The sequence below is a fragment of the Dunckerocampus dactyliophorus genome, chromosome 19 (genome assembly GCF_027744805.1).
Source record: "Dunckerocampus dactyliophorus isolate RoL2022-P2 chromosome 19, RoL_Ddac_1.1, whole genome shotgun sequence".
NCBI classification, from domain to species: Eukaryota; Metazoa; Chordata; class Actinopteri; order Syngnathiformes; family Syngnathidae; genus Dunckerocampus; species Dunckerocampus dactyliophorus.
In genome coordinates, this window is record NC_072837.1 from 2727026 (window position 1) to 2754167 (window position 27142).

At 40.8% G+C, this 27142-nt stretch overlaps 1 protein-coding gene across 14 annotated transcripts in view; it reads left to right on the top strand.

The window, feature by feature from the left end:
- The window catches only part of sash1a (SAM and SH3 domain containing 1a), a 216139-nt gene that overhangs the window by 160219 nt on the left and 28778 nt on the right, over positions 1-27142 (top strand). For 11 of the 14 annotated variants that reach the window (XM_054761701.1, XM_054761705.1, XM_054761702.1 and 8 more), the window contains 6 exons: positions 8904-9032; positions 18257-18307; positions 20092-20141; positions 23263-23303; positions 23368-23457; positions 24990-25102. In XM_054761701.1, coding sequence (XP_054617676.1) covers positions 8904-9032; positions 18257-18307; positions 20092-20141; positions 23263-23303; positions 23368-23457; positions 24990-25102 — 474 coding nt within the window. Of the gene's footprint in view, positions 1-1083; positions 1614-1717; positions 2026-8903; positions 9033-18256; positions 18308-20091; positions 20142-23262; positions 23304-23367; positions 23458-24989; positions 25103-27142 lie in introns of those variants that run through there. The other 3 variants (XM_054761710.1, XM_054761711.1, XM_054761712.1) reach the window with 2 other exon arrangements.

The following is a 27142-nucleotide window of genomic DNA, read 5'->3' on the forward strand; positions in this document are numbered from 1 at the left end:
ATCTTCTTATTTCTATCCATAATTAATTGGGTCACATAACCTGAACCATACTGTAGTAGTCACCTTGTTGTATTCCTTCTTTTGGCATCTAATTGGGATCAGTGGTTCATCAGTGGGTCAAAAGCGTGTTGGTCCGTTTCTTTCTTGCAATGTGGATTTTCTTTGTTTTTATTCATCTTTGCATGCATAAATGTGCCTTAATATGATATATAAGACCCGCGCGTGACCTGAGCTTCCCACGCTTCTGAATTAGCATGACAACTAATTACCTCGCTTCCTTCCCTGCAGCAGCGCAGCTCCTTAAATCAAATCCAACACTTTTAAAGTCAGGGTAATTGGGCACCGCTAATATCGGTGTTTGTGGTCTTTCCTGACCTAACTAAATATAACTTCACAAATAGCAGATATTCACTCATACCGCGTAAACATGGTGAAAAAGACATTAATTTAATATACATGTATATATATATGCATACCATAGAGAGACAGAATAACAATTTGTTTTCATTTTTGTTCCGCAAATAAAATGACTACTAGAAAAATAATACATTAAAATAAAAACAAACGCAAACACCACTTGAGCAAACCTGGCCTGACTTAAATATAACCTCATAAATATTTGATTAAAAAAACAGATTTTAATAATCATAATTAAAAAGTGTGAGAGGATGTGACATATAAAATCAGCGTCACAGTCTTTGTAGTTATGTTATTTAAATACTTCATCATTTTGAATAAATGATACAAAAAACAAAGTAATATGACGAAATAAAAAGTACAATCCTGACTAAATACCACCTCATAAATCCCATATTACTTAAACATGGCAGACTGCAGAAACATGATTAAAAAATACAATTTTAACAAGCTTCACTGAATGTTTGCTACTGTAAAGACGGTGAATAATTGAGTAAGACATCTTGCATTGAATCTCATTGACGTGTGTAGGCAAGTGTACCTAATGCGGTGTCCAGGTGTTTGTGCGAAGGGGCGTGGCTTCCTCCCCGTTCCCATTGTGTTTCCACACAAGATGTGTGTGCGTGTGTGTCGACTGCTGTGATATTTTGTTGCATGACCGTGAGTGAGTGTGAAAGGGGGAGGAGAAGAAATGTGGGAGGATTAGCTCCCTCTCCCTCTCCCTCTCTCTCTTCCTTGCTGTTTTAAACTTTCCAAGCATCGCTCTGATAGTTTTGGCACTTTTTTGACACTAGTCGACGTTGCGTTGCGGAGATCCTCCAATCTCTTTTGCTTCTGGATTGACAGATCACCACGACACTCGTCAACAAATGTTTTCTTTTTTAAATTTAATAACGTCGACGTGTTCTGGAGGGGGTCCATTTTGTCGCCATGTCAAAGAGCCGACACTCACGCGCCACTTGTTGGACCGTACCATGTTACCTCGGAGTGTTCCACCGGTATGTTAATTTCATATGAACAAAGGACACAAGCCTGGATTTTTTTTGACGTTTTTGGAGGTTCTCATCTTTTACCGCATACTGCTCATTTTGTGACCCTCGATGGAAGACGACCAATCAGCGGAGCCCCCCCGGGGAGACAACGCTACTTGTTCAGACAGCTTCTCCCAGCTTTGGAGCGACGTGATGGGGATGCTGGTAGGTTTTAAGTGTTTGGGGGGGGGGTCGACTCGCAAGTGTGTGTGATTTTTATTCACGGCCCTTCCTCAAAGTTAATTCGATGCTTTTTTCGTGAGAATTGGTTTCCTTTGAGAAAGCAAATGACGTAAAGCAGTGGGATTAAAACTCATGGGTTCAGGTGTTTAGCTTTCAGTTCGTCCCTGGTACTACCCTCCATTTTGAGGTAATGACATAATGGTATGTACCAAGAGTTTGTTGTGTTGTGTCCACTCTAGTTAGCATTGTTTGTATTTACGTACATGTCAAAAACTCCGACGTGGAGATATGTTATATTTATCATAATATGTTTTATAGTATGTCGATTTGTTTTCTTTCACCTGTCGGGCAGAGTTTCTCAAACCGTTTTGTGTGGGCCACAGGAAACTGCAGGGTAGGTTAGGGTTGCAACAGTTTAAATATGAACCCATAACTGGTGTTGGATGAGTTTATGAGGTTGTCAGAGTACAATTCAGTGTGCTAATTGTTTGGTATTTGTTGTCATCATGCATATTTACATCAGTAGCGCCCAAACTTTTTCAAAAAGGAAAGCGAGGGTCACTTTTACAGTTTTTAAACCAACCCATGTAGATATGCTGAGACTTTTTTATATATATATTCAAAGCAAAAAGTCTTATCTTTGTGTTATCGGTGAGAAAACATATTATTAGTATGAATTAACTTTTTCTCCTTTGGTTACTCTTTTTTGTGGGGGGATTTTTTTTTACTTTTTTTTTATACATATATTTAAACTTCTTGTACATTTTTTTCTTTTAATATTATGTCTGTTCTCATAATATTTTAACTTTATAATAACTTTATCATAACTTATCATAACTTTTACCAAACTTTATTCTTTGTTTTGTTTCTCATCATATTACAACTGTTTAAAAAAATAGTGTTTATATTTTTAATGTTTAATACTTCAACTTTATGCCTTTTTTTTAATGTTAATATTACTTTATTCTCCTAATATTTTGTCTTTATTCTCCTAAAATTACTGCTCTTTTTTGTTGTTGTTTTGTCGTTTAATCATATGTTACATATGTTATGTGCTGAGGGCCAATAAAAAAACAAAGAAACAGCTGCAGGCTGTAAATGGGCCCCCTGGCCGCAGTTTGGACACCCATGGTTTATGTGAATCATGCAAGGCTGTGGCCTCTAAAATTGTTTTGCTTGCAGATTTTGTTATTATTTTATTAAGATCGAGTGATAGTATGTAGCATTTTGGAACCGTTTGTAGTGTTTCCACTCTAGCTATCATTGTTGACTTTAGCTACATGTGGAAGTATATCAAGTATTCCAGGATATCAAGCTGTGGTCAGTGATGGTGCTTGGATTCTTCTGGACTGATGTTCTACATGTGGACCTTATTTACCATTAAACTAACAAAATTATGAGCAGGCCTTCAACAGTAATCATTTTTTCTGGAAAAAAAATGTTAAGAAACATGCCTGTAGGTTAAAAAATAGGGAATGCTCATTAGAAAGCACTTTTGCTTCCACTGGATCCTAAACAAGTGCTTGTAAATGTAAAGCACTACATAAAGTGTCCTAATTGGAAGGTTTAAGTTGCTGTAGCTGTACAATATGCAGGAATAGTGCTTTCATCTGTTAATATTAGCTCTAAAACACTACTCTATTGTTTGGGCCCTTTGCTTTCACAGCCCATAGCATCCATTTGATATGCTGACCAAATGTGTTTGCAGTCACTTCCGGTCTGTGTAAAAACCAGAGGTGTTAATTTGGTTTGGTCTGGCTCTGAAGATGTGAATGGTGTGTAAATGCAATGTGTGTTTGTGTTCTTAGAGGAGGAAGAGGAGGAGGCTCTCCTGCCCTCTGACACGGGGTGGGAGACCTGGCTCCCAGCCGGCCAATTTATCCAGAATTTATTGCTGCAGAGGCAAATGTCTGCAAAGGATGTGCTCATCTTTGACGTTTACCCCCACCCGTCTCTCTCGCTCTCTCTCTCTCTCTCTGCTAGCGCACACGAACACAAGAGAAACGAGCCTTTTTGTAGGGTTTTATTGTTGCAAGATGCAAATTGGCTTCTTTTGGGATCATTCTTTAAAGGTCAGGTTAGTGACAAAAGGCAGACTTAATATGAGTTAGTTTATGATTAATGATTGCTCAGGGTGTTGGGCTGAAGTATGCTTCAGTGTGTTTTTGAAACATGCATTCTCACTTCCATCTTAAAACAGAAGCAGAGACGGGGGAAAAGCGTGTTAATTTCAATGCAGGCATGAGCTGGCATGTTATGTGTTATGCATAGTGTATGTTTACTATACTGTAAGTGAAATTCTGAACCCATACTTACGCCCACAGAGGGTATTTAAAAAACTCATTAAAACTGTATTTCTTTGGTGGTCTGGTGTGCATATTACAATCAGTTTTGTGGGTGTATGGAAATTGTTGTAATTTATAACTCAAAATGCATGAAAAATGCAAATAAAAGTAGGTTTTAACTCTGTCACTGTCTCACAGGGTAGAGCAGGTTGTCCAGAAACCGAATGGTTGGCTGGTTTGAACACAGCTTCTTCCATCCCAATCACTGCTGTTGGGTCCTGAACACTTGACACTTGTATAAATGTGAGTGAATGTTTGGTGGTGGACGCAGAATTGGCAGCCACCTTTCCATCAGTCTACCCAAGGGTAAGCCCTACACATTTATATTAGCACCATCAGTGTGTGACTGGAGGTATCTTGAAAGGTATAAACATACCTTTTAGTTAGCTAGGTTTCCTGCTAATAAGTGTTCTTAAACACTGACTATCTTTTAAATGCTCCATAAACACCATTTCTTTAGCTCCCCATTAAAACCATGCAAGCAAGATACACTATGTCCCATTTGTTGTTATTATTTCCACTTTGTTCTGGTCAGACACCTCCTCCTTTTAACTTCTCATTCAGCAACAAGCCTGCTGACCCAACTTAATGCTGTGACAGATGTATTTAGTCTTGGTCTTCTCACCCCCCAAACTAACACAACAACCCCCCCAACCTTCATATTTGTGGAGATAAGTCACCAAACCTGATAGCCATCTTCACGCTTGCTCAGTTCTGCATCTTATCTTTCCATTCTCTTTGAATCCCCCTCTTTCAAGCCCTGCAGCTAACAGTTACGTTGTCTCTTTACATCCAATCCCTTAAAAGAAAAAGAAAAAGTTAAGTGATATATTCTTTTTATAAATACAGTAAATACAGTACAGTTAAGTTGCTACTGTGCCTCACGGTTGAGATCTGAATGGGAAACATAGATGGTTGACACCAAATGGTAAACGGCCTTTCACTCATATAGCACTTTTCCACCTCCAAGGCACTCAAAGCGCTTTGACACTGCTTGCACATTTACCTACTGATGACGCAGCATCAGGAGCAACTGGGGGTTCAGTATCTTGCACAAGGATACTTTGACACGATCACGGGAGGATGGAACCCACAACCTTCAGATCTTCTGAAACCAAAAACCCTCGTGCAGTTATGTCAAAGGTTGTCTTCAGCCCAGGCCTTGTGAATAACAGTATTTGCCTAAAGGGAATTCTCTGTTTTAAAAAGTTGTGTGGTATTGCATGTCATGTAGGCGGTACTGTTTCCCCCCCACATTTGAAAAGACAGTGTAAAGCCCGAGGATATGCTTGGACTCTTGAGACAAGATTATTGATTATGTCTGGAATTTGCTGGACAAGGTAGTTGAGTCATCTTATATGTAACCCTGCTAAGCTATAGGCTTCCTCTACCTTAGATACTACTTGTATGCTCCACCAACTGGCCAAGTTTGTTTTGCCGCAGAACCATTCAGAATGGTTAGCCTTTGTTCGGATTTATGTTTGTGTCATGGGTGGGTTGGATGCACGGTGGATTGTTGCATCCTAACATCTGTAAACAAGGTGTATTTATGAACTCCCAGTTATTCAAGTGATGATTCTCAATGTTGACAGGTGGTCAGCGGATATCAGTGTACCTCCACTTACATACCACTTTGGTTGGTTTCCCAACAAAAAAATGCATAAAACCAAAATGGAAATGCATATATAGCATACCAAGAGATACTAAGTCTAGACTTTAACCAACAGAAGGATGCCAAAGTGGTACAAACCAACGCAAGGCTACTGTACCAAACTGCTTGACAGACAATGTAGCCAAGCCAGCTCATTTCTTGAAAACCGCCCCTCCCATACCGGACTCATCATGACCACTCAGTTGCTGCAAGCTTCCTTTACGCTTTGCTGTTTGCTGCAAGGATATCCTCAGGAAGCCCCCTCAAAAGGACTGTGATGTGGCCCCTGGCCTCACCTTCCTCAACTGTCTTCCCATTTGTTGATTTCTATCATTTTATGACTTTACTGTCAACATTTTTATGGTGCTTTATTAGTTCCTGAGGGAAAGGTTCTGAAGAGAAAGCTGTGTCCAGTCGTGAGCAGTTGGGCGATCATCGCTAGTCCCTAAGCCTTAGCAGGTATTAGCATGTATCCATGACACAGTGTCTGTACAGATAATCCGCCTCCTAACAAAACATTACAACAATACAGCACAATACAAAGTCAGCTGGTGGTAATTTAAACTGGCTGATCCTGTCGTGGAGTTGCGTAGCATGTGAGCACGAACGCAAGGCTGACGTTCTGGCATTACATAAGATAACCTGGCTCCATTGTGAACACTTAACCATTGTTCTTTACCGAAAAGAGCAGTTGGGTAACAATGCCGTGGAGACCGACTTTCACTGAGCTCTGGAATGGCACCGTCAGGTATGTGAGCGTAAAAGATTGACCACAAGCCACTGACCTATGCTACTTTAGCATTAGCCTAGAGAAGATGACGTAAAAGGGAACCTAACTCTATGGGAAAGTTGGTGGCGTGGAATGAGTTGATGACGTAATGTTTTGATCTTGAGCCACTCCAGCAAGTGATGTCATTACTCACTCTGTTAGTTGTACTTACTTTGGAAGGACACAGGTGGTATTCAGTGCGATCTTACAGCATCTTGTACCTGAAACTGCATCCAAAAACAACTCAATACAACAGGCTATACTGCTTCAATGAGCTGGAACTTACTATGAGATGTCAATCAGGCTTTAAAAAGACGCAGAACTTCTTAAACATCTTGATTTTTATCAAAATGATGCTGTTTGATGCAAAGAGGCAAGCGGTCTGCAGAGGCTGAGTCTACGTGGTTGCCGGAATGGTATGTCAGGAATTCCACGGCTAATTGATTAAGCGAGGAGAGAAGACTCAGCCTTTGACTTTTTCTATTCTGCTGCTGTATGAGAGCACAGCCAATATCGTTTATTTCTACGGCAGCGTTAACAGTGACTGCAGTCGTCTCTCGCTATTTGCAGTTCGATCCCTCTTTATATGGTGTTTTTTCAAAAATGAATAAATGATGGCTGTTTGGTGGTAGACTATGGTCTATTATTAGTCAAAACGTATTGAAAAACAAGTGATATGTAGTATTCTGGTCAATAGGCGGCAGTAATGACACAAAACATTGAGACATTACCTTACATTACCTTAACACTGAAGTCAGCCATGGCATGTCCCCCACATGATAGAGTGGGGGCAAAAAAAAAATTGGCTGATCTAGTGTGGAAGTGGTACCTTTTTTGCTTCTTAAGATTAGAATAAATAAATTTGAGGCTAATTGGTTAGGGTTGCTAGCTTGCACGTAAATTTGTGTTTTAAGGGCTAAACGCTTGGCAGCTTTGTCACTTGTCATGCAGCTAATTATTTTTGCAGTCTCACCCCGTCCTGTTTTCTAAAGCACATGACACGCACAAGATTCTTACAACACGTTCCTTTTTGGGTGTTGTTTTTTTTTATTGTTCCAAGTCAATATTGGCAGTCAGGCCCTCCCTTCCATTCAGGGTGGAGCTGCAATTACGTCATGCAAGTCGCTCTTTCTGGTGCTTGTGCTAACTCCTGATGTAGTTTCACTGCATTTTTTTAATACAGGTTCTTTTGGTTATGTTTGTAGACCTTTATCATTGCCTCACCCAATGCTGGATTATGGGATCTTGTTCTTCCAGCCACACTCTGGTACCTACAGACCAAACACATGCATGATGTCAATCCCCAGAAGTTCTTCCCTCATTTTCCCCCAAAGGTCAGCTGTCTTAGAACCCCCACTATGAGGTAATTCCACCAGTGGAATCTCAGTTATCTCCACACAGACACGTGGGCTCAACTTGAATGCACATGTGCAGCCTCGCTGAGGCATGGTCAATCAAAACTGTGCATTCAGGGAGGTTGAAGGCACAGCTAGTTTCCTGCACATTCAAAAACCGCTCCTGTTTGTTCATTGCATGCATGTTCCAGGTGATTCAAGATTTAATCATGATCGCGGTCTTGCACACTAAGAAGTGGAGAACTGTTCAGGGAGCGTTTCCACTGGGATTCGCTCTTAGCTGATTTCATGTGTTTGGACAGAGCAGCTTTACTCATATGCTGGGAATGGGACGCTGGATCGCTTCCAGCCCAACTGGACGCTTGAGAGGGAACATGTGTGTTTGTTAGCGTTGCTGCAGTCGTACTCTCCCTGCTTGCTTTGGTTGTGTGTGAATCTCCTGCATGCTAATGTGTGTCTTCATCCCTAAAGAAGACCCCAGTCACAACGATCCATTCATGTGTGGCCTGGCACCTTCATAGGTGGTTTGGTTTAGAAAGTCTGAGAGAGACTGTTCGGACCTGACTCAATGCTAGTTGTCTGCCTGGCACAGATTAGATCCACACCGATGAATATTCATCAGTTAGGGTGGCCTACATTTTGACCGAGGGTAACTGACAAAAAAGTTGCTGCAGAATGTAAAGCAGGGTTTTTGATTCTTCCTTGTAAGTAATGCATGTCCACTGCACAAAGACAGGAACTGAACTACTGCAAGTGGAAGTGTGTGTTTGGGTTTTGGGTGAAGTAAACGACCGGGCAGGGAAAGGGCATCTGGACAAACCATAATGTGGTGTGCATTGATCTGATAAGATTGAATGTCCAAATAATGCAGACCTTTTATTGAAATGTATTTTTAGGTTTTCTGTTTTGTTTAGAGTGTATGTGCAGTGATTATACAGTTGGAACAGTGCATTGCTTCATTGCAAGTGTGCACTTCACCTATTTGGGCTTGGTTGAATCAGTTGAGTTTATGCACAAAGCCACAGTTAAACACTTTCAGTGGGATTCTGTACACTGTTTCTGGTTTGAAATCGTATTACCTTGTGTATCATGTTGGACAATGATAGCAAGTTCTTCTATCGGCTAAACATTTCCCCCTCTTCCTTTCTACAGGATGGTTCACTGGGCAATATAGATGACCTTGCTCAGGAGTACTCTGAGTATTACAACACCTGCTTCAGCGACGTCAGCGACCGCATGGAGGAGCTACGCAAAAGACGAGTATCCCAAGAGCTCGACATGGTAAACTTTCGCTCACCTGAATGCATAAGATAGATTAGATGCCGACTATATTTAAGCTTTACAACGCTCAAAGGCAAGGAAACCCGAGCACACAATACATGTCCAAAGGGATTTTAAGTCAATGCATTGTAGTTGGGGTGTCCTTTTCACATGGATGTAGGGTAGTGGGGCACCTCTTTGGTTGCTTAGCTGCACACAAACGTATCAAGGAATGCAGAGTGTGCTGCCACTGAGGGCCCTGTTCATACATTCTACACAGTGGGACCACACGTAAACAAACTAAGTACAGTACAACCTCTAAACTCAAACACAAGGCGTTTCAGGTTGCCCATCAAATTCTTTTACTTAATACAGAACACATATTTCTCATAGATATAATGGGAATTGAATTACTCCCGTTCAAACTGACACCCTCATTAATGCATTTGTCAACAGTACGCAGGCGAGTCATAGACTGTAGTGCAGTCGCTCCTCACCAGTTATGCATCCTGTCACCTTTTCTAAAATAAATCAACAGACTCAAAAATAATCCATGAAGTCAGTTCATGTGATTACACCACAGAGGAGAAGACAATTGTAAACACGGGACGACGCCGAGGCAGAAATTATATGTCAGTAAAATAAAAAAAACAGGCTATTTAGTTTGTTTAATAAACTGTCAAGGTAAAGAGTTGTTCCATGGGGAATGGATCCTTAAGTCATTTCTGTTGGGCTTTGGTGTTGCTGTTGGGCAGCCCTCCACCCCCACCGGTATGTGTATGTGTGTGTGTGTGTGTGTGTGTGTGTGTGTGTATATATATATATATATATATATATATATATATATATATATATATATATATATATATATATATACAGTATGTGTATATATATATATATATATATATATATATATATACAGTGTATATATATATATATATATATATATATATATATATATATATATATATACAGTGTATATATATATATATATATATATATACATATATATATACAGTGTATATATATGGAGTGGGTTGCATCACATAATGAGTAAACACTGCTTGTGATTGTGATTGTGACTGCTTGGCTGCCATATTAGCCAGGGCAGAGACGTAATACAGTCAAACCTCGGTTTTTGTATGCCCCAATATTCATAGAATTATTTTTCTGTAGGAATATTTTTTCCAAAACGTTTTACACACTGTCTCGTTTTTTGTACTCGTTTGCATATAACAAACGAGTTAGTTTGCCCTGTACTGTATTGTTCCACGAAATCGAAAAAAAAGTACCCTGCACGTTTCTGACTCCATGACTCCATGTCCGTCCATTTTTTTTAATTGAGTGCGACTACTAAATAACCCACCATGGGCCCAAAGAAAGCTGCCAGTGCCAGCAATTTGATAAAGAAAGTGAGAAACACTTGAATTCAATCTCTGCATCAACACTTAAGTTCCATCCAGTTTTCATTTGTAATTATTTTTCATTGTTTCATGCATGTGAAACAAAGGTGTGCAAAGGTCTCCTGTGAAATGTTTTTGTCTCCTAAAGTCCTTCAGGAGAATTGCCTTGTTGAATTGCCTTGTCAGTGGTCACTTCCTAAAACTGAACAAGGACATTTCCCCCCCAGAATGTACTCACACTGATGTCATGTTATGAGGCATATCCTAAGGTACGCAGCTGCCAAAGCATTGAACATTTTTATCATGATGTGTCACGTTCCATCCGTGGCCCATGGCTTTCCTCCAAAGGTGCTTGCAGAGTACGTAGGGAAGGGCAGGAAGTTAGAAGTCTGTGATAAAACTACAAATGGTCACCCAAAGAATGTGTGTAAGGCCGACCTGCAGATGTTTTGGTTATTGCTTGCACACGCTTTTGCGCATTCACAGCAGGAACTTGTTGGTCCCACTTGAGCTCGTCTTGGTCATCACTTGTGTTGCAGCGAGTCGGATGTGCTTGTTTTTGAAGGCAGCCGTGTGGTTTTGCTTGACAAGGACCGCTGATTTTGCGAAGCGTTCCTTTTAATGACTACAGACACATCAAAGTTATTACAGTGGAAACTGTGATGCGTCTGTTTGGGGTTCTCTCCGTGTGTGGCCTTTGGGATAAATATAATTGCCAATACAGTCACATACTGTAAATCACCTCAAGATAATCGGAAACAGGCTCATCCTCGGTGGATAACATCAGGCAATTCAAAGCAAGCATCGCAGAGACTGAGCAGACTGGGCCCCGAGCCGAAAGGAGGATATGGATTGGGGCGAAAAGGAAGCGGGATGAGGGGAATGAAGAGGAGGAGAGTTGAATTTGAGAGCCTGCAGCTGTCCCGCCACTTTACAAAGTTTGGCAGAAAAATATAGAGAAGAGGAGGGGGAAAACATCGTAGGGGACAGGGGTCAGACAACACCTCATTGAGGTTCTCGCAAAAGGATGTACATCAACCCACACTTTATGGATTTTGCTTCAGCTCCATTTCTAAAATTGGCTGGAAAGAACATGTAGAGAGAATGTGCTTTAACGTCACAGCCCTGTTAGCTATTAAGAAGGTCGCAATCAATGTTAGAAATCTGTCAATGGCGAGGCATTTAGAAAGTTGCTCTCTTGAGGGGCGAGGCCTTTAAAATGAAAGGCCAAAGTCTCTTGTAAAGGGTACAGGAAGATGGTGATGCAATTTGGTCTGAGCAACACCTACCCCATCTCCGGTTATTGTCCCTCTTCCCACCTCCAATAAAGTCACCTTTCAGTTCTCTTTCAAAAACCCCAGTCATAGTTTTATGGTACTGTAAGCGTGCCCACCTTTATGCTGGTATTTTTCCTTGGCCACAAACTAGGGTTGTGTAAATAAACTCCACCTAGCAGCACAAATGGACAGCTTTGAATGGACTATACATTTCCAGAGTCAATTCCTTCACAAGGAAAATGGACTGTCTCTTAACTCTGTCATTTAGGAAAACAGCATGATGAATTAGATCTAGGCAGGCTTCCTTGATCTACTGACTGGATGTTTGTTGATTTGTGCCCAGACTCTTGGATCTTAATAACGCTTCCTTTGTCCAAAAATGCTCTCCGGTTAACTCTCATAAGTTGCTTATCTTGGACATGGGTCAACTTGTGGCTCACATACTGTAGCTGACTTTCGTGCCATTGGTGTGGAGTAAATACCCAGCGGCTAAACATCTTCTGCTCCCTTTTGGTGAGCGTTGTATTCGAACTTTGTTTTGCTTTTGCAGAATGCATCAGCTAGCCTTTTAGGGGCCACTCATTAACACAGCGACGTCTGTGTCTTTGTTCACGTAAAACACAGAGTTGCCTCTATTTGAAGCTGATGATAGAGGCTCTCAGAGATCGCTATCCACTTCCTGCCTGGCCCCTAATCTGTTGTTTCCCGTAAGTCTTCATGTTAGCATGGAAACAAAGGGGGTAAATAAACATCCCGTCTATGAACGGGACCTATGGATTAGCAAGTAGCATACTTGGACAGTTTCCCAGCGGTTGTATAGATTGGATGGATTTTGGAGGGACGCTGATGGCACGAAAATATTCTCAAACTACATATGCAGAACCTTTGTAACTAATAAATTGTCAATGCAGTGTACTCTTTCTAGAGGAACAGAATCTGTTACAAGAGACTTCGATGTTGAGCGGCGTAAATTGTCTCATAGTTGTACATAGTTTAACAAATAGCAGTGCTGCAGTTTTTTTTTTCGGTGGTATTGGAACTTCTTGTTACTACTGAAAGGTAGAAATGATAGCATGAATGAATAATAAAAGTGTGCGGGGCTCTACTGTATATGAAAAAGTAATTTTGCCTGCAGGCTGAACCTTTGAACGTCTGCTTTTAAGCAGCACGAACACATTATGGAAATGATGTTCAAATGTCTTGTCAAAACTTTGTATATCCCTTCATGTGCGTCATTTCAGGAATGTTTAGTAATTGGTGTCTTGGATGTCCAGACTGTCAAGTGTGTTGTTTTGCCATGAGGCGAACACCAGCGGGCCAAGGTGTTTGTCAAAGTGGGTCAGTTCATTGAGGTTAAGCCCACAAAGGAGAAGAAACGCCAGGTGCTTGTTTGTTCTTTCCACCTTCGGGCTTTTCTCCTCACAAACGTAGCAAGCGCTCAAACAGCGGCCCTTTTGTTACGTTTCAGATTTTCTTCAAATAGCGTCTGCACGCCTGCACTGTTGGGATAACCCATGAGCAGGGTTAGATTTGTGTTTCTTATGGCGTGATTTATTAGTCAGCCTACAGAAGGTGACTGTGTCATTGGAATTTGTAATAACTCTGGTATTTCTCTTTTGAACAGCTAAATAATGTTGATCCAACAGGCTTTGGAATGCTTCACACTGTTGAAACAAGCATACCTGTGCTGCAGGAGGGACACAAAACACGCTAACGTTTTGGAACAGAAGAAGGTAGAGGTGTTTTACTACGAGCTGCTTGAAGACACATCATAATAGTTTGTGTTATCTGCAGAGCCACTTCCGCATGCTTGAATCATGCCGTACTGGTCCCACAGCTAACGTCTTTTTTTTTTTTTTTTTTTTAAAAGCTTCCCAGTTGGTGCCTGCTCCTTTTGCAGTTCTAACTATCCACCTCACACTCGCCCACCCAGACTCGTGGGACCTTGCCAGCTGGCATACGTCCGCTAAGCCACCTGGTCTTTCGGGTTTTGCCGCATATCCGCCTACTTTTTGCTTACGAGCTTGGCACCGGCAGCACTGCGGTAACTCCAGCCGGTGGTGGGCTTTACAGTTATGTTTGGACCCAAATGTTGCTATTTAACATAAGTATTTCTGTCCTTTTCATAGGGCACTTCTGATAATACATAATGCCACATAAACCCTCTAGCCCTAAAATTGAAACTATACATTTTCAAACTAAGCTAAAATCCCACACAAAGCAAACAAAAACTTGTTCACTAATAATGTACAGCATTTTCAATTCAGAAGAGAGTAGAAACACGGCCTCAGGGAATGTTAAACTTACAGCTTATCAATATGTGGAGTACAATTATGGATTAGAGCCTGGTACACGTGAACTAACACCCCTATAGTCATCTTTGCACTTTGTATTACCCAATAGTAGACATAATAATAGAAAATATCTATATTAGACATGAATAAAATAAGACTCACATGTTAGCATTGACAGCGTATTTCCTGGTGGTGGATATTGTCTCATCAATGTAACTTTACTGACACCGAGAGACCAGTGTTGAATACTACCCTACTGGCTCACGATGCACTTCAATAGCGTTATTAACAAGCAGAGAACACATGCAGTGAACATTCACACAGGAGCTGCTGTCGGCCACGCTCGACACTGCTGTCAACACTAGCCAGCTGACATCACACACGTCAGGCCCAGGTTCCGCTTCTTAAAGGCACACACAACAAGTCACAAATACTATATTACACTTCATATCACATCTTTTGAATGACTTATATAGTCATCCCTCGTTTATAGCGTTTATTTGGTTCCAGACCTGACTGCGATAAATGACTATATTCAACCACGAAACAGCAATCATTTGTTAATTAATGTTTGAAAAACTGCGAGCGAGTGCGGCCGCGATGTTCGACCCACGATGTAACAAGGGACGACTGTCTACTGAATTCTTTCATTTATTATTAAACAGATTGTTAATACATATTTTGTATTTAGGTATTCAGTATACATTGTTTCTGTCAGTATTTACTCCTGTACTTATTTTTTCTAGCACTGTCAAATGATTACAGTGTTTAACCTGATTACAGTAGTCACAGTTTTCAAATTAATTAATCATGATTACCATTTTTGTCTGAAATATGGCAATTTTTACTGTATTATTAACTGAAAGATAAATGACAAGATAGGATTGTATTTATTTTATTTGTGTGTCTTAATATTTGTATGTATGATAATATATTATAGACAATACGCATACAATATATGTATAATACAATATATCTAAGTGTTTTATATATATATATATATATATATATATATATATATATATATATATATATATATATAATATACACACACAATATTATATAAAATGTAATAATTACAATAAACATTTTTGCATAATGAATTAATGTAGTTACCGCCATCAGCATGTTATTTTTGACAGATGTATATTTTTCATTGCTGAATAAGATATCTACTATTACACATGATTTATTCCTTTCTTTCCCTATGCAAAAAAAATAGGAACATATTGACATTAGTATATGTGTAATATCAGTATTTTCTGAGACATGGAGGATAATGAAGTAAATACACTCTGCTTCTTCCCACTGCTTTTCGGACATGTTGAATTGTTGAGTTCCTTTTATGTAACTTTAACGCATTCCCATTTCCCTTTCGCCGCCACTTTGGCACTGCAGCTGTGACTCAGAATACTGCCTTGCCACTCGACGTGAAAATTCCAGCAGCTTTTCAGAGCCTTATTTTGTGTGCGCGTGTGGCTTCCGATGCGAGGCTGCGTGATCCTCATTAACTCAAAAAGCACCCTCCGCCAGGCTCCCCTCACCTGATCCTTTTATTCAGTTCAGTCACACATAAGCAATCAGTGCTGCCATCACGAACAACCACACACACACACGTCTGCATGATCACACGCACATATATGCCAGTTCACGCCGAGGTAAATGGGGCAGTATCTTTAGCTGATGCCGCCAAGTTCATGTAAAGGATAGCGCCCCCTCCTCTGGGATTACTTTGTGAGAACTAGCCAAACACCCACCCGCTCCCACAAAACATAGATTTTTCTCACTTGAAACTAAGCCAGATTCACCTTCAGAAGCTTTTGCATGAATTTTTCATCATCGCCCAGTTCCCCTTCACAAGATCTGAGGGTTGGGTTTGATTTTTCACTGATCTTCTTCCTCGTTTCGCGCTTTCAAAGCCTCCTCCCGTGTCAAAGATGGCATCCACAGGCAGAGTGGGAGGAGCTTTGTGCCCGCGTCCGCGCTCTCCGCCTTGAAATGTATGAATCTCATGTCAGATGGCGTGTATTTTACACGATGTGGCCTTTTAAAAATAGATTTTGCATTCAGCAGACGAGCCTGGCACATCGCTGCCTGTCGCCAGACAGAAACCTCAAAGAGGATCTGATAGCGGAAGCAATCTCTTGCCACTTTTTGTGAAATTTTGTGATGTGCCACATCTATACCTTGTTCACGGTGGCCCGTGTTCGTTGGTAACCCACATAAGTCTGCACGACTCTGGTTTAAACCCAGCGGGCTGCCAAGGTTGTTTCAAGGGTAGATTTCTTACTACTTTGTCTTGTACGTTTTGCCTGTGTAGCAGGACTGGGGAACACAGTAAGTGACATCATATGACAAGGCTAGAACAGTCAGTTCTAGTAGTGTTATGATACAGAGATGGAAAAACTCCAATTAAAACATAAGAATCTTTTGCTTTTATTTGTATTTTAACGACTGTGCAGCACAAAGTAGCCAGCTTTATTTTTTTTTAACAATTATTTTTTGTTTTATGGCTGTAAAACCCCTCACCATACACTTTGTACACTTTTCTCAGACAGGCATGAAGTGTAAACACTCTGAGTTCAAACCTTCCAAGTTGGCCACAAGAATTGATGAAGTGACTCATGTGTGTTTCACTCCTTTGACCGTGCCTCTTCATCCTGGCGCTGCTCCGCTGAAGCGTCTTCGTATCCTTGCTAAAACATATTGCTCCTATTTTCCTCCTCCTCCAACCCAAGATTCATTTATTTCTTTATGGCATCCTACAGCCGCGTAACGTCTACCTTCCTTCAGCATGTCCAGAAGTCCAACTTGAAGACAGTGGGTGGGTTCCCCCTTAGCCAATCAGGACGCAGAACACAATGCGTGTTCATACACTGTAAAAATAAAAACCCTAAAATTGTGCTAGAAAAACCTGTGAAACAGCGAGTCCGCGAAAGGTTAACCAATCATGTAATGCAAGATCTCGCAACCAAACGTTGATATGTTGTTTCACTGGTAGTTTGTCGTTCAGTCTACAACATTATCCCAAATCTTCCCTGCATGGAGCTTGGCATTGTAATAAGACCACTTCCTGCTTCTCTGCTGGTCTGTTCCATCACTTAGGGGAGTATTCTGACTTGCTCCGAGTGAGACGAATTGTATGTGGGCTGTTTCTGACATTTCACAAGTTACATTTTGACAAAAACACCCTGCAAGACTATAACAGACAAGCAGACTAATGGGCCTGAAGGATTTGTCATGCCTAAATAAACAACATCTCACTTATATCTCCCTTCTTAAGGCGTGTATCTACCTCAGCACCTTTCGTACATCTACTCTTTTTCTGACCCACTGCCCACAGGTTCTTTTAAAGAGCTCTTAAAATAGGTTGTGTCATGTGTTACCTCGTCCTTTAAGTATTAGCTTTTTACTCATTCCTTCTCCAAAGCCCAGTCGAGAAGAAAAAACTAGAGTTCACACGGATCAGGAAGTGTGACCAACCATACGTAGAAAGGTGATTTCAGGTTAAATTTTCTTTGCATGCAAATAAAATGATCCCAGATTCTCATTTCTCTATTCCTGCTCTTTGTTCTGACTTATTTCCTCTTTCGTGATTAAATGATACTTGGCAACCGGCCTTCTAACGTCACTTCTTTGAAGGCATACTGCTTTTCTTGTCGGATTTACTGCCTCCATTGACTTATAGTAATTATACTCTCACCTATCTTGATAATAACATCATATCCAACCTACATTCTATAGTTTTTCTAGGTCAAAATGTGTTACCGAAGTCAAGGTCCACTGTGGCTCCATTATTATTGATAGGCAATTAAAACATGTGCTGCAGCTTGGCAAGGCTCGACTTGTGGAGTGTAGGGCACATGCTCGTGTTTGTTGTCTCGTCATGTGCGGCAGGTGTGTCGACATGAACCTCGCCAAAGAATGTGGTTCCCACTAAAGGGTGTTATTATGATTGCACATCACTTTTACTATCCGTGGTGGTGTTATGGTAAACACTTCTGCCTTTCAAGTCCATGGGTTTGATTCCCAGCCAGGATTGCACAAAGAAGCATCCGGCCTAAAAACTAAGCCAAAATGCAACTCAGTCACTCTGGTGTCCCCGACAGGAAAAAACTGAAACTAGTAGTGTGGAATATACAGTACCTTTGACTATGTCTGCAGTCACCTGACCCATTTCTCATTTTTACACTGCGATTATGACTTTATTGTACATGTTTGCAGTAGATTATTTGTGTTTTGACTCGTCATTCTCCTATTTTCTTTCTTAGGAGAAACAGGACCCAAACAATGTGTCTCTGCAGCTTCGCACAGAGATCCAGGTATGTAGATGACACAAATGCACATCATTAGCTACGCACAGTCCGCACAGTCAAATGGGATCTAATCAAAACATCCATAATATAATAAGACCAACCTTTGTCTGACACTTTTAGAAAGCCATAGTTTACCAATATTTGTTATTGTGGTTGTGGCTAAATAACACAGACCTTCGCTTGATATGGTGCGGTGCATTATATCTACAAAAGCAAATAACCGCCTGGGTCTCTAATTAGTGCCTGTGGCTGTAGGCAACCTCCTAATGTGTGTTTTTTTTAACACAAGATGGCAGTAGCTGCATTTGAAGTATCATGAGTGGTCAGTAGGTATATGACCAAAAAACTATATTGCAATATACATCGCAGCCTCTTGCCATGCCAATATATATCACCATGTGTTTTTTTGGCACACAAATGATTATGAAACCATTTGAGATCACATCATCCCTAAGGAAAGCAAAAAAAAAAAAAAAAACAGTAGCATAGTACACCCTCATTTATTGCTGTAAGTGAATTTTCACGAAGTAGGAGTCATTATTAATAAACAGAATATTTTTGTAGAGCATAGAAAACCTGTTTATGACTTAGGTTTTTACCATTATAAGAGCCCTGTAGACATGAAATAACACCCCTACAGTCACCTTTACGCTCCTATAATTCTTTGTTTACACCACATTGCGCAACTAATGTGCAGGCCACGGCATCACTGCAGGGACGTAAGAGACGGCCGCCGCTTTAAACATAGCAAGCTACCGAGCTAACTAGGTAGCCTCCAATTTATTTATTCTAAACTTGAGAAAGGGTTCCAAACGGAGTGGGTAAGAAGGACAAAGTAAGAAGCCAAAAACTTACCACTTCCACACGGAACGGGAGGAGAACCTTTTTTTTTCACTATCACGTCAGACATGCTATGGCTGACTCCATACTCCAGGGTTAAGGTAATGTCTCATCATTGTAAGAGTACTGACGCCAAGTGACTAGGACACTACATATGACTTGTCTTTCAATATTTTTGGACTAATAATAGGCAATACGCGGCCACGAAACAGCGACCATTTATTAATTATTTTTTTAAAAACTCTGATAGAGCAAGGGAACGATGTTCGAACCGCGATGTAGCAAGGGACAACTTTATGTCATTTGGAGAACCTTTTATTGTGCAAAACTGTGTTATTGTTATACAATTATACAACATAATGTTACAGATGCATTTAACGGGTTTCTTTCCTTTAGTGCAAACCAAAAGCACTGCAACCAGCAAGTTCATTCTAAAATGACACCCAAGATACAGAGATCAGGAAAAACTGATGTCTTGCTCATAAAGGAACAGATACTGTGAATTTGGTAAATATTAGGGATAAGGCATCGCTACTTAAAAAAGCAAATTAAAATGACATGATTTTTTTTTTTTTTTCAGGGAATCACAAATGTGGAGCGATCCACTGTCTATATAAGTGTCAAATTTGGGAAATAACAGCCAGCTTCCTATTAATCCTCTTTACAGTTTAAGTAAATAAACGCCCCGCCTACAATTACAGCATTTCTGGAATTTTTAAACTACTCCTACCTCAATCAAACTAAGCATCATCATCTTCGTAAAGGCAGAAAGTGGGACACCAGCACTGAAAAAATGTCCTCCTGAGAGGGGATGCTTTTTTGCAGGCTTTGTATGCGCTGTTAGGACACGGGAATGTATACAAAGCAAGCAAACTGTGTGGACAGTTAGTAAATCTGCAGGCTGCTTGAAGTCTACACAAGCTTGCACTAACTCGTCCCTTTCTCCTCAGGAGTCACTCGGCTTCAGCAGTGAAATGTCCACTCCAGAAACAGACAGAAAGTAAGTCCCCCTCAGTCTCCTTGGCAACATAAATGTAATTGGCACCGAAATATGCTGTCTGTTACAAGTCGACACAATGCGCAATGTGTAGTATTGGACCGTGTCAAACACCCAGTGTGGTGCATCACGTTTAGCTTCTCTGCACAAACACCTCCACGTGGCACTCATGTAGATTGATGGAGCTTCACTGTGAGCGGCTTAGAGGAAAGGTCACTCGGGCTCGCCTGCAGGGAGTTGAGGTCGTCTCCTCAGGTAGGAAAGCTGCCACTTATTAGACGAGTGCAGCAATGTGTGAAAGAGGAGTCGACACTGGGCGCGAGGAGCTTGTACGCACATGAAAACACTGATTTATTGAGACAAACACTTGGTGGTGAACGAATAAAGTGGACGCTTGGAAGAACGCATGTATCTTTCAAAGTATAATAAAGTGGCACTCATATTTGCTTGTCTGATTGCAATGTTGCAAGCAGCAATTCCTGCAATCAGCAGCGTGCGCTATGATAACCACTATCCCCCGAAGTCATTATCATTTTATATTGTAGTAAATACTTTGGTGTAATGTTGCATTATACATCAGCTGCGTGACCCCGTACTTTGTGTCCCTTGGCCACATCCTTGCTGCGCTGACAGGAAAACCACTTGGCTGCTTCCTCCTTCTGACCTGCTCTGGTCCAGCAGGCTTTCTCCTTTCCTTCCTGCCTTTGTGTTTAGGTCAGGTAGGTGGGGGGGGGCATATTGAAAGGGTGATGGCCAAATGATTACGGCCTAAAGAGGGTGGACCAAGGAGCAGAATTGAACAGGGTTTGGGCGCGGCGTCCTGGAACACAAAGCGTCTCTGTGTATGAGATCACGGCATCTAAACAGGACTCCGAAACTGGCACCCATAACACATATTTGGTAATCGGGAAGTCCAGTCCATTTCTAATTCCCCATGCCAGCTACTACCCGACATAACACAAAAAGGTCTTACCTTCCGCGTCCTTTTTTTTTTTTTTTTTTTTTTTTTTTTGGACTGTCACCCTTCTGTGACCCTCGGTGGGATTGCGGCGTTCATGTGACAACCATGTGCGGCAGAGGAAGCACATACCACAGACTGGGCTCTCCTTTCTCCCATAGATGTATATGTTGCTTAGACAAAAGCCCCAGCATGATGGGAACCAGATGCCAAATGAATTGGGATGACGTCTTCCTTTCTTTGCCTTTGACTCTCTGCAGTGCTTGTCTTTGTGCTGTCACTCTGGTTTCCCTCCCGGCCTTCATTCCAACAAAAGTAGCTTTTTCACAGCGCATAATATAAATAGCTTGATGCTTAAAACATAGCAAACTACTTCAAAAAACACTAGCCAAATCTTGATCTTCTAAATGACAAGAGCAACCGGTTTGACATCCTTCCAATCTTCGCAATTCGGTTCACCGCTTGTCCTTGAGGGTCCCGCAGCTAAGCCAGTTGAGGACCACTGCTTTAAGGGCAAGATTTGGCCGTCAGTGAATAGCGCTGCTATAAAGTCATTATATTACAAGAAAAGATTCTTTAAGAAGAAATTTCAATTTTTTTTGTCGTAATATTATGAGAAATGATATACAAAAATAAACAAATTATAAAAAAATAAAAACTAAATAAAGTTGTAATTATAGTTATAATAATTAGTTATAATATTATGAGAATAAAGTCAAAATATCACAGGAATAAAGTAAAAACTATTTTTATAAAGAGTATTTAAGAAGAAAGGTGAAATATTTGGAAAATTAAAAAACAAAAGAGCAAAAAAGGGGTAAAAAGGGGCAACGAGTGAAGTTCATACTAATAATGCACATTTTCACCAAAATCAGAAAGGTGAGATGCAGTTTTTTAAATCTATATAACTTCCTAGCCTATCTACATGTGTTGCTTTAGGAAATATCAAAATGGTCCTCGAATGCAATCCTTTCATTTTTCAGTATGTTGCCCTCTGTGGAAAAAGTTTGGACACCCCTGGTATATAGCTTCCACTGAAGTTGCGATATGCAAATTCACATTCTACTGTAAGTCTGAATTGGAGAGTTAGCAGATAAACACCCCCAGCCCCCGCCCCCCTCCTCCTCAGCGCATGCATAGGAAAGGATTGCATTGGAGTGGGATCATGCCATAGATGGGAGGTTAAACCAATTAAGTTGCCTGGCTGCACAATGCCTGGATTGACACGCTCGTTCAAAGACATTCAGTGAGCGCACAGATGTGTGTGTGCGCTGAGCAGACTAATTTATAGAGCATGAAGGAGGAGGAGGAGGAGGGGGCAGAGGAGGAGTGGGGGTTGTTTCAGAAAAAAGGTTCCATTGAGTTACTTCGATTAGCATTAGCTTTAGCTTATCTGAGAATGGGCGGGAGGCAAAGCATACAGACAACATTCAATTAGCATCTCATTATGTTGCCATGGCAGCCGAGGCTTCAAGGTCCTAAATGGAGGTGTCCCTAAAACTGCATCCCTGATGGAAAATGTGATGGTGATCTTAAACTTATGTGTCCCAAATTTAATATGAGTAAGACCGAAACGGATTGCCAATGATGCCAAGACTCATTTCCCTCCAAGCGCGGGTCTAACTCGCAGCCGATAATGGTGGAAAAAGGCTTTTGTGTGCTTCTTGACTTGTTATTTTTTCTGCTTTATTTTTGGTTTGTTTTGGAAGGTTTATAGATATGTCAGGACTTTTTTTTTCATAGTCTGAATGCTTTCCTTGTCTCTGTCTAATATGTCCTCTTCTCCCACTCCTCTCCTTGTCATCCCTGTGACAAGTGGAGGGAAGTGGAAAGATAAACAGGCTGAGTCTGCCCTCTTACTTACTGTCCTCCTTTCCCTCAAGTCCATATTTTGCTCTTTCCTGAGCGCTTGGTTGCCACACTTTTTTTTATTTAAAACCACTTCTGACCTCAAGTGGTAAAGGCATGGAACTGCATCCCCCCAATTATAACATTTAGCCGTGGGATGGAGACAGTCAGCAGAATTACTCCATACGGCTACATTTTACTTCAAATAAGTCAGATATCAGTTGTGTATTACATACTTTAATGTAAAATTTGCACCCACAATGGATCCGCAAAACACTTGTGAACCATGGTCTCAATCTTCTCTTATTTTCCTCACAGGATGTCCCTGCACAAATCCAGCTCTGAAGATGGATCAGGAGGTAAGGCTTTAGACACAATAGGCTGTTCTTAGGAGTCGTCTTCCTAATCTGTCCTGTCTTGTAGGTAAATGGGACAACAAGAAGAAGAACAAGTCCTTCTGGCAGAACTTCCGCAAGTCTCAGCACAAACCTGTTGTGCGGCAGACATCCAAAGGTTTGTGTCACGCTGACAGTATCTCACGTGAGCTTAACTCCTCGCCGTTTTTATTATATCTTATTTATCTTCTCAAGGGGCAATATTACAGTAAGGAAACTTGGATATACTTTAGAGTAGCCAGTGTACAGCTTGTACAATTAACCCATGATAGATAAGAATCAGCCATAAATCCTTACATTAATCGATTGTAAAGACATGCACCGGGTATTGCAAGACTAGCAACCGGTTGACCGTGAGTCTCTAGCTCTAGCTTGCCATTACTGAAGACGGGAATGAATGTAAATAGTATTAGCAGCGCGCTAGCTAGTCACCGGGAAAGATTTTCAACACATGAGCAAAGCACACATACATTATAGCCATGTGATTTATCTTATTTATTGTGTGTTGTGTGTAAAACTTGGACAGGAACAGCATCAAATGAAAAGCACTAAACGAATACAGACCCAGCATCCACCAGTACGAGCGTGGAGTTTGGTTTTCAGAGAGGTTGTGCACCACATACATTACGGTATATGCCATTAGCACTCAATAACATCATCAAATCTTACCTTTATGCATTCCCACATAGTATCAGTATCAATAGATGCATTTGTAGTATCAATACAGTATAGTAGTCTACCTGGGTAGCGTGGGAGAAAGTTAGATGGTGCGTTCAAGGGCCGTCAAAGTGGGACAGGTTGCTGCTCACAAAAACTGGAAAAAGTGGGATTTCTATCTGTATATTATTTTTGGAATAAAATAATGGCCCATATTTACAAAATTGATATCCATTTGCATCAAATTTGATGTAGTTATTTGCAAATAAAAAAATTTGTGTTTTTTTTTTATCATTGCGCCTGCGGCGCCACCAGGAATTGAAAAAAACCCATCAGTATTGTCCCTTGAGAAGATATAATAAAATGATAGCTGAATTGTGAGGGCAGTATTCACTTTTGTAAGATAGTGTGTCTCACACGCAACAAATATGTAAACACAACACTTTTGTTTTTGCTGCCGCGGCTTCACTCTATCACGGTTTTTCAAAATATATGAATGAATCATCGCTGTTTTGTGGTTGACTACGGCCTGTTATTGGGATAAAATAATTGGCCTAAATTGTGCATTTTCAAGCATAATGACAGATCAGAGAGCTAAAATATAAATAACACATTCAGAAGACACATTCAAATGCATGCTGGGATTTGTAGTATCCCTCACCGGTCACTAGGTGTCAGTAATGCTCCACTGATTAGACAATAACATGTATGAGCATATAGTATTTCTTATTATGTCTACTATTTGGGATTAAAAGCGTAAAGGTGATTGTAGGGGTGTTATTTCATGTCGAGAGGGCTCTAATAATGTTAAAAAAAAACTTATTTAGAACGTTGCAAGCAGGTTTTGTATGCTCTAACTACCAAAAAATACCAACATTTTATTGTGAATAAGGAATCCTACTTGGCGGAAATTCATTTATCACGGTTGGGCCTGCAACCAATTAACCACGAGAAACGAGGAATGACTGTAATCTCATTTATCATTTCTTCCAGGTGAGGACATTGGCTACGTGGCCAGTGAGATCACCATGAGCGATGAAGAGCGAATCCAGCTGATGATGATGGTGAAAGAGAAGATGATCACCGTGGAAGAAGCTCTCGCTCGGGTAGGGGACGAGGACTAGTTGCTTGACTACCATAGCTCTGGCTTACTAAAATGACTCACCTTTACTAACTTCATCAGACGCTGCAACTTTGCAAAGTCATGTTTACACGCACGCACGCACACACACACACACACTCTCACACACTCACACTCAAGATGGTTGCAGATTCTGAAGGTTGTTTTTTTTTGGGTGTGAGCTCTTGGGAGTTGTGGTCCCATGTGTTGACATGGAGGACTTTGGTGCGTAGTAGTTTGCTTTTTAGTTGGTGGACATGGTGGATTCTCATTCAGCTTCCTTCTCATTTGGTCTTTTTCAATCAATGTCACTGTGACAATTGACTTTTCCTCCCCCTTACTTCTTCCGCCTTTGCCTCCCCCTGCGTCCCATCCTCCTCTAATGCCTTGCTTGTGGGTGCTGCAACCGTCCAGCAGCATCTTAGTGCTGTACCACTCTCCACAAGGTGGATTCATTGTGTTTCTCTCTTTAATCTCTATTGGCTGATATGAAGAGAGAAACAAACCAATCAAGCTTTGTGGATAGTTTCCCTGTTAAATGTGCATCACTGACCAGGAGCATCATGTTAGTGTCTCATCCACCGTAAATGCTCTAATTGTAGCTCGTTATTTAGTTACCTAAACAAACAAGGGAGTAATAGGAAGCAGCTGATAATTGAATGTTAAAAACGATATATTTGAACTTCAATAATGACTTGGAGTGCATGACAAAGTGTAAAGGATAAAGTAACCCTCTTTGACCTCATTAACGTTTAAGTATATTGCACAACACAGCAGCAGCAACAGAACCACTGTTGTAATAGCGGTAAGGCGCAAACTGCTCGGCTAGCATGAATACTGGAGACAAGTTCAATGTAAACAACAGTACGGCAATTGTAACACTCCAGCAGATGAGTAGCAACATTTTAAAGCGCATGCAGAGGTAGATGAAGCTACTGGACGCTGACCAGTCATGATACATCAGGTGCAGCTACTGCCATGTTTTGGAGTTATTTAAAAAAATATATATATCAGGCAGTTGCCTACAGCCACAGCTGTTTAATTGAATAGACGTGTTAATTGGAGCATGTACGGCAATACTGGTGAAATGTGTGCAAAAAGGGATGTACTGAGGGTGCATTTACAATATTGTGCAAAGGTCTTAGGTCACTGTTATGACCATGTTTACCTACAGTGTCTCTCAGAAGAGCACAGACCTCCATCAAGGCAGTTTGTGCAGCTGTATGTTAGTGAGTTGCTTCATTGGAGGTGGGCAGTGCCATTATGGTTGACTTGGTATGACTACAGTCTTCCCTCGCTACATCGCGGTTCGAACATCGTGCCCTCACGCTATCGCCGTTTTTCAAAACTTATTTAATAAAATATCAATGTTTTGTGGTTGAAGATGGTCTATTATTAGTTTTTTTTAAAAGAAAAACTAAGTTAAGCATTTCTGCGCATAAAATGGCTAAATAAACAAAAATACAAATATAAGGCATTCAAAAGACGTGATATGAAGTGTAATACAGTATCTCTGACTTGTTTTATGCGCCTTTTGAGTGGCGTCAGCGTGCTACAGTTGACTGTTAGCTGAGTGCTAGTAGTAGGTTAGCAGTGTCGAGAGTGGCCGACAGCAGCTCCTGTGTGAATGTTCACTGCATGTGTTCTCTGCTTGTTAGTAAAGCGATTGAAGTGCACCGTGAGTCCAACCTTAACCACAAACAGCGGCAGTAGAGCAGGATTCTACTGGTCTCCAGGTGTCAGTAACGTTACATTGATGAGACAGTAGCCACCAGGAAGTAGGCTGTCAATGCTGATGTCTGAGTCTATTTCCTTTTCTGTATTTTCAATTTTTTTATTTTTTAAGATAGCCAATTTTGTATTATCATATTTATATTTATATATTGGGAATACACGTGTAAAGATGACAATAGGGGTGTTATTTCATGTCTGCAGGGCTCTAATAATGTTAGAGGTTAGAGGTATACAGGATTTCTATGCAATAACTACAAAAATATTCCATTTATTAAAAGTGAATCCTACTTTG